Genomic DNA, 8,253 nt, shown 5'->3' on the forward strand with positions numbered 1-8,253 from the left:
GGCCTACACTAGGTGTAATAAGCAGAGAATGGACATTGTAAAAGAACCACACAAAAACCTCTGTGGACAAAAGTCAGAGGAACAGCCATTGCACTTTAGCAGTTCTATCAGTCATATTTCTCTGTTTAAAATGACCTAAAATTTCACCTAAAAGATTGCAGGTCAAGAGGCAACTAACTGTCAGAAAAAGATACTATAATAATTGCTGAAATTTACACTTTCCAGTAGGATATCATCCTACCTTCCAAACAATTCTCAAAAAATCTTTCTAAGATCAAAAGAATTGTCAGATTCATTCAAAATGTTCAACTTAGTCATGGACAAAATTTTAGGTGTTAATTTACGAAGACAAAATCACATCAACCTGTAAAATTTTCAAATCTCATATCATGTAAATTGAGAATCTGGTGCAATGAGATTAGGATGATTTTCTCACCTTCAATGATATTGCTCAGTTTCTCCTGAGCATCTTTAAGCTGGGTCTGAAGATTGCTCACTTCCTGTTTGTGTTTCCGCTCCAGTTCCGCTTTTTCGTCCTCTAATTGCTCCTCCAGTTCAAGTCGTGTTTTTTCCACCTTCTCTTCCCACTCCAGGGTCAGTTGACGAATAGCATTCTCATGGAGCTGGGATAACTCCTGCTTCACGGACTCCCGGACTTTCTCGGACGATTGTGTTTTATCTGGACTAGCATTGTGGTCAGAGCCACCATTAGTCAGTGGTTTATCTATGGACGGAGTTTCCAGCTGTTCCAAATTAGCCTGGTACTCATTACGAAGCTTTTCTACTTCCTCCTCGTGTTTACTGGTCAGTTCAGCCGTGACCTTTCTGACCTCTATGTCCATCTGAACTCTGAACTCTGACTGTAAGGTTTCCACTTCCTGTTTGCGCTCATGCTGCAAGTCTTCCTTTAGCCCAGCCAGGCTCTGCTCATGCTGATGCGTCAACTCCTCTATCTGTTCCGTCAGCTCAATCTCCTTCGCTCGAACAGCCTTGAGGTTCTCCCGCAGTTTTTGCTGCTCTTCATTGTACATCTGTGTCATCTCCTCCATTTCCTCTGTGTGACGGAGCTCTGCCTCTTTAAGGGCACGCGAGACCTCGTCGTGACTCTCATCTAGACTAGTGTTCACTGACTGAGGCTCAGACTCTGTCCTATCACAGTTCGCTAACCCTAACCTCTGCTCAAGAGATTCAATCCTAATATCCCTCTCCTTAATATCACAGGCCAGATTATCCACTTTCTTTCTCTCCTCCACCAAATTGGATTCCTGAGATTTACAAATGTCCTCCAGTTCCGTGTACAGTCGGAGCTGAGCGTCCAGTTTTTCAGAGAGTTCGGAATTCTGCTTCTCTTTGGTGTCTACATCTTCTTCCAGAGCGCTGATCTTCTCTTCTGCCAGTGACAGTTTCGTCTGGCATTCCAGCAGCAAATGTGGCGAGTCTCCGTGTTTCTCCAACTGTGACAAGACCTCGTCTTTAGCGTTAAGAATGGCCACAAGTTCTCTCACCTGCTTGTCGCTTTCATTTAAGTCATATTTCAGCGCATCAAACTCTTTGAGCCTGGACTCTAACACAGCCACCTTCCTTTCCAGCTCCCCTTGGTCCGTATCTGAAGACCCTAATGGCATGGACACCCCTGTGGACGTCCTAGAAGCCACTGCGTATTCCTGCAGCTCTGTGAAATCACCATGGTCACTCATGGAATAATCCTGTGAGTCCTCCTCAATCTCCACCTCCCACTGGGCAGACAAATCCGCATCACTTTCCCCCTTCTCTAGCACCCCCTCAGGTGCAGCCCCTGAGCTAGGGGTTGGGGTCACAACCTCCTCTATCTGGGCAGACAAGCTCTGTAAACGTTCATACTCCTCAACTAGCTTAGAACAGAGTTTCAGCAAATCTTCGGCCTCTGCTCTCCCCAATGAATCCTCTTCTGAAAACAGAAGAAATGATTAGGGAAATAATGTTAGGTTAGAATGAACGATTGGTTTATTTAGAATGCTTCAGTATTTATTTAATTATATACCTGATTGCTGCATAAGGCCATATATCCAGCATTGTTATATGATAGTGGTCAGCTTTATGGGTGGATGAAACCGCAGTATGGGGGAAGAACCAGCCACAATCAGCAAGCCACTGACAACATTTCCCATGTTTGATGTATATATAGGTACACAATATTGTGGGAACTCAACTGAAAACACAAGATCGTACTTTAACCCGCACCCAGAAAAAAAAAACGATACGTCACACGTTAACGAAATAATCTTAAATCAGAATGTATGCTCAGTTGATTTACTTTACTTTTAATTAGAATTTATGGACGCTGGTTTCATGGGGTAAACCTTTTGACTCCTGGGGTAAACCTTTATGTAACACATTCAGTTTGACAACACACAGACAACAGCCTACAAAGTCATCCCCTTACCTTTGTCCTTGGACTCACTTTTCTCAACATCAGATTTCTCTGTTTCTAGGTCAGGGTTCTTTCTCAATTTCTGATCAATTAAAATAAAAAAAAATCATTTATTTATTTATATGATTGGTGTTTTATGCCGTACTCAAGAATATTTCACTTATAAGACACTGGCCAGCATTATGGTTGGAGGAGACCGGGCAGAGCCCGGGGGAAACCCACGACCATCCACAGGTTGCTGGCCGACCTCCCTACGTACGACCAGAGAGGAATCCAGCATGAGCTGGACTTGAACTCACAGCAACCGCAGAAACAAAAAAGGGAATTTTACAAAAAATAATTAGTAAAATTAAACATCACAACAGTGTTCATGATTTAATCATTGATTACAAGAAACATACAAATGTCTACTGTAATTCGGTATTGACTTTTGCTTATTGTTTATTGGACATGACTTTGGATCAACCATCCATGCTTTCAATCTCATGGTATTCAACACAATGCTTTAGAAAACATTCTTCCATACTGGTAAATATGTTATATACACTTCTTGCAAAGTTTGGTTAAAAAAATAAACACAGAACACTTAGCTTATTACAGATGGTAATGAAACTAATGACCATTGCACATTTTCAAACATTATGCTATCAATGCTGACCACACTGGTCAGAAGTAAAATGGACATCAGGCATGCAGCCCAGGGACTTGACCTCAAGCTCTTACCTGAAGCAATATATTGTGTTCCTCTTGTAGCTGTTTTTCTAGCTGACGCAGTAAAACCTTGCTGCCTGGTTTGATGCTTTGATCTGAGGAAATGACCAAGAGTAAATAGTGAGTCTTCTGTGTCAAAAAAATCTGGATCAACGTGTACGTGTATTGATTTATTTACCTTACGCCATTTTGTTTTACGTCATACTAAAAAATATTTCACTTATACAACAGTGGCCAGCATTCAGGTGGGAGGAAACGGGGCATAGCTCGAAGGAAACCCACGTCCATCCGTAGGTTGCTGGCAGACCCTCCCACAAAGGAAGCAAGAAGCCAGCATGAGCTGGGTTTGTACTCGCAGTGATCACATTGGTGAGTCAAAGATGAATAAAACTCTCAGAATCACGCAAAATTACTAAATTAGAAATTTAATTCGAATGTTTATTTTCTGTCACAAGGAGTTAAAATTGAGAACGACTCATTAATGCTCAAACTTGTAAACTTCTCAAGTACTTTTTCAATCATATGACAACAGCAAGTCATTAAGTGTGTGTTACATATACAGTGTCTTCTTTTGGTAGAATGAGTCCATGCTGCGAAAGTGCTGCCGCCACTGAAATACCATGCCAAAGACACCACACATGACACCCTACCCAGTCACATTATCCTGACACCAGGCCAACCAGTCCTGTTTCCTTGCTCAAACCTCTCAGTGCTGAGCACCCAGCTATACAGCAGGAAGTACCATTCTTGAGACTTTGGTATGAGCTGATCCAGGTTTGATCCCAAGTCTCAGAACTTTGAGGTGGATGCTCTAACCATAACGGGCCACTTGCACAAAGCAATCGTAGGGTAAGTTTCTCGTAACTACCATGGCAACACATGAAAACACATGATGCCATGGTAGTTACAGGTACCAAGTCTTCCTAATTTCAACTCCCATGGTTTAAACATACTGAAATCAAATCATATTTCAAAACCTGGATATCAGGACTCGGCTCCTGATACAGCACTACAGTAGTCAGGGAGTACACATGGCCCTTACCTGTCCCTCCAGTCAGAGCACCACCCCCAATCTCCTGTTGAAGCTGATCCATTCTTTGTGACCAGCTGTTCTCTAGAGCCTGGATTCTCTCGTCATACTCGCTGGCCAGCTCTTCTCTCTGATTGGCCAGCTGAGCCAGGCGGTCTCTGTCCAGCTCCTCCCTCAACACCTGACACCTGCTACTCTCCACCTGCTCCACGGAGATCCGCATCGCCTGTAGCTGCAGGATTACATCCTCCTGTGGATACAAGGCAGCCATGAAGAGGATTACCAATTCTAATCAGAGGATAGGGGCAGTAAGATCATAACTGCTTGTGTGACAAAAAATCAAATCTCACACGTCCATTAGGTTAAAAAATAAATTTTCTTCCCCACATGGAAAATGAATCTCATATGTCCATTGCCATTTGGTGAAAAAGCAAATTTTGCATGATCCATGGAATCTCGCATGTCAATTGCCAGTGGGTTATAAAGCTAATTTTGCAACTTGCACGGAAAAATTTATCTCGCATGTCTACTGCCAAATTTTGCAAGCTGAATGGAAAAATAAATGTCTTATTTGTGCTGGTGAGTGGGCTTTCAAATGAGCACAAGCAGAATGTGAACACTTCCTACAATACACAGAAGTTGCATTTCATCTGCCACTGGGTTGGAAAACAAAACTGCTTGTCCAAAGAAAAAATGAATCTCAGTTGCTATTGAAATGTAAAAATGCATGACTAATGAAAAATCGCATCACACTGAAAAGTAAAGCTCCTTTTTCGATGAAGAATTAATTTCACCCATTGTCATTAGGTAAATAAAGTACACCTACAATTACTTGTCCAGTGAAAAACTAAATCTCCACTGTCCAGTGCCACTGGGTTGAAAGCCAAATTGCTTTCGGATTCTGGATGAGAAAAATAATCTCCCGTGTCAATTGCGATTGGGTAAAATAAAGCAAAAATTCAGAGGACTAATGAAATTTAGGAAAAAAATTCACATCACACGTTCACTGCATTTCAAATAAAATGCAAAACAGTTTGTCAAGCAAAAACAAAGACTTCTGAAATCAGTAATCCATAGCTTGTGCAGGCCTCGACATCAGAGACGATCAAACTTGCTGATCGCCTGTCGATCTCCAAAACGTAAATTCGGGGGAATGAATTTTCGATCACCATGTAAACTCCAGGGGAAAGATAATTTCACGTGTTGGCAAGTACAATGTGCTCTCAGTAGGTCGTACATAGCTGAATTTATTTCACTTACAGGAAAATCCGCACAAACTTTATGCCGATTTAAACAGAAAAAGAACCTATAACCGATGTCGGTAAAATGATAATGATTGCTTCCATCGGTGATTGCAGGATACTTATATTTAATGTTACCTATGATTGCCTCAGCAAAAATTGCGTGACCAATGAAATGTTTCGTTTCATTTAATCCCAAATAAATGTTCACACCTCTGAAGAGTTTGTGGATGCACATAGTTTGAAAAGTGACTTCGAAACAGAATACTGACTGCAATTTAATGATTAATACTTTAATTAATGCTCTTACCACGTTAAAATCAATTAAAGTACATTATTGAAATCAAAACATATATATGACAATTCTCTGTATGAGTTTTCTTTCAAACACAATTAAACCTGATTCTTAAAATGAAGAAAACTTATAGCTTGTACATTTGGGCCCATTGTCTTTACACGGCAACGTGGATATATGTACCATGAAATACAGGCATTGATACAAGACCTTTCTGTAATCAGACTGTGAAGCTAATATGAGGGTTTGGAATGGAATTCCCATGGAATACAAAAAAGTCGGCAAACAGAATGCACAAGACAAGATTAGATGAACTATGTAAGCCTAAGGTGATCAATCAAGGGGATCGATTAATCCCCTTGATCGATTAATCCCCTTGATCGATTAATCCCCTTGACCTGTGTAGGGGTGATCAGAATTTTGGTCTCCTGGCTCAAAGTCCAGGAGAACGATTTTCCGATCCCTCGTTCATCCTTATGCCGAGGCCTGTTGTGTAAGCCCATATTTCTGCTTGTGTAGATCCCAACATACATATACTCCAAACTGACCGCATGCTGATGTCGGAGTTTCTCCAGCTCTTTGATGTGTTGAGCGTCCAGAGAGGTCATCAGGGTATCCAGCTCAGCCGTCTGATCATCTGATAGGGACGTCTTTAGCTTTTCCACCAGCTATTAGAAGACAAGACACAAGACAAGGCAAATGACCTAAAATTTCATGCTAAAACTTGCATTTAGTGCAGAAAATCTCTCTCATAAAACAGTGCTGAAACTTGCATCTGGTCAGTGGCACCACCGTGGCTCAGTTGGTTAGCGTAGCATAACGACCCAGGAGCCTCTCACCAATGCGGTCGCTGTGAGTTTAAGTCCAGCTCATGCTGGCTTCCTCTCCAGCCGTATGTGGGAAGGTCTGTCAGCAACCTGCAGACGGTTGTGGGTTTCCACTGGGCTCTGCCCGGTTTCCTCCCATTATAATACTGACAGCCGCCGTATAAGTGAAATATTCTTGAGTACAGCGTAAAACACCAAGCAAATAAATAAATAAATACATCTGGCCCAAGGGATATGATCCCAGATGACCTTGAACACAAACCTTAAAACACACATCTAAGATAAACAGAATCAGACAAAGTATGCAACTTAATCATTGGTGACGTTTATGCTTTAATAAAGAATTCTTCACTTACTGTAAATCTTCAACCTTTCCGACTTTAAAGAACTTTTCCAGTGGAATTCATGCACTTGATTATCATGAAAATGACACCAAAAATGATTTGCACCCCATAGTTTCCCCAGAATATTTCAAAATATTGGTTGCTGTGATGGTTGATAAGATCGCAGAATCAGGGTATACGTTGGCAGTCCAATTTATGGGTGGATAAAACCAGAGTGCCTAGTGTAAAATAGTCCCCAATATATCAAAGCAGTGGAAAGAATGAAAACACCCCATGTGGCCAAAAAGTTCTCCTGATTTAGACCCTGCAGTTTGAAGGTATCCATGCACTTACCCGTTCAGGTGATAAAGACTACTAAGAATATTACTCTGACAGCTACCTGGAGCCGGGCACTCACCTGATGACAGAGCGGGTCCTGAAGCAGGGAGTCACCCCCCTCCTCCTGCTGTGGTGCTTCCATTCTCACCTGTTTCTGTAAAGCCCTAATCACTCCCTCATAATGAGTTTTCACACTCTCCAGCTGTAACAAACAACACACACATTAATATATATGTAGCCACATCTGAATCCCACCCAAGGTCGTAAACTGGTCAGGTGGGAAGTTAATCACAGGTATTTAGCGGCAGCTTATGCTGTAACATTATATGACAACAATTAAATTCCAAGCAAGGTAGTAAATCCTTTGCATTTTGATCAATGATCAATTGATCAGTTTCAAAGCTGGAACACCTCACAACGCATACATCAAACTCCAGTTAGCCTGTGCATATACAAAGATGCTGTAAATCTTTAACCTTTTCAACCACTAAAGCACATTTTTCAGTGGAATTAATGCGTATACTGAAGCTAAAAAATGACTTGTTCCTCTCATGCAAGCTTCATAAAACTGTGCAAAGTATTTCTCTTTACCCGTAGACCTCCCAGTGTTTCAAAATAATGGCTGGAGAGGCGGTTTAAAGGTTGAAGAATTCCGATAATGCCACTGGATCTCACAGTATAGCCATGGCACAAGGGACAACACGCTAAGCATTTAATCACAGGCAGAATTGTTATTTTTTTTTTCACATTCTTAAGCTAGAAGGCATACAAAAAATCCTGACAAACAGAGAAGACTACAGTCAATAGACGCATACTGCTGAAAAACATGCACGAGCAGAGAAAAGTGACATAAAATGTGATAAAGCAAACCAAACATTAATTGTCTGGTGATTTATTTGATTCACAATTCATTTGCTTTCCTTGATTCATTGGCATTATTTTCAGGTGCTCACTTAACTTCATGGCACTGACTGCATAGCGTGGGCAGAGGAAATGAGGCAGGGTCTGTGAGAAACCTCTGCACCTCACCATATTTCTAACACACCTTCTGACAAAAATCCACAACCAGTGGTGTGT

At 41.4% G+C, this 8,253-nt stretch overlaps 1 protein-coding gene across 1 annotated transcript in view; it reads right to left on the reverse strand.

Moving 5' to 3' along the window:
* Positions 1 to 8,253, reverse strand: part of LOC135478084 (A-kinase anchor protein 9-like) — a 90,969-nt gene that overhangs the window by 57,198 nt on the left and 25,518 nt on the right. Inside the window, exons 3-8 of the mRNA XM_064758355.1 lie at positions 7,256 to 7,378; positions 6,236 to 6,355; positions 4,164 to 4,401; positions 3,134 to 3,216; positions 2,423 to 2,492; positions 437 to 1,927 (exon numbers count right to left, since the gene is read on the reverse strand). Of these exons, the coding sequence (XP_064614425.1) occupies positions 437 to 1,927; positions 2,423 to 2,492; positions 3,134 to 3,216; positions 4,164 to 4,401; positions 6,236 to 6,355; positions 7,256 to 7,378 (2,125 nt within the window). The remainder of the gene's footprint in view (positions 1 to 436; positions 1,928 to 2,422; positions 2,493 to 3,133; positions 3,217 to 4,163; positions 4,402 to 6,235; positions 6,356 to 7,255; positions 7,379 to 8,253) is intronic.

This window comes from Liolophura sinensis, chromosome 11, assembly GCF_032854445.1.
Source record: "Liolophura sinensis isolate JHLJ2023 chromosome 11, CUHK_Ljap_v2, whole genome shotgun sequence".
In the NCBI taxonomy this organism is placed as follows: Eukaryota; Metazoa; Mollusca; class Polyplacophora; order Chitonida; family Chitonidae; genus Liolophura; species Liolophura sinensis.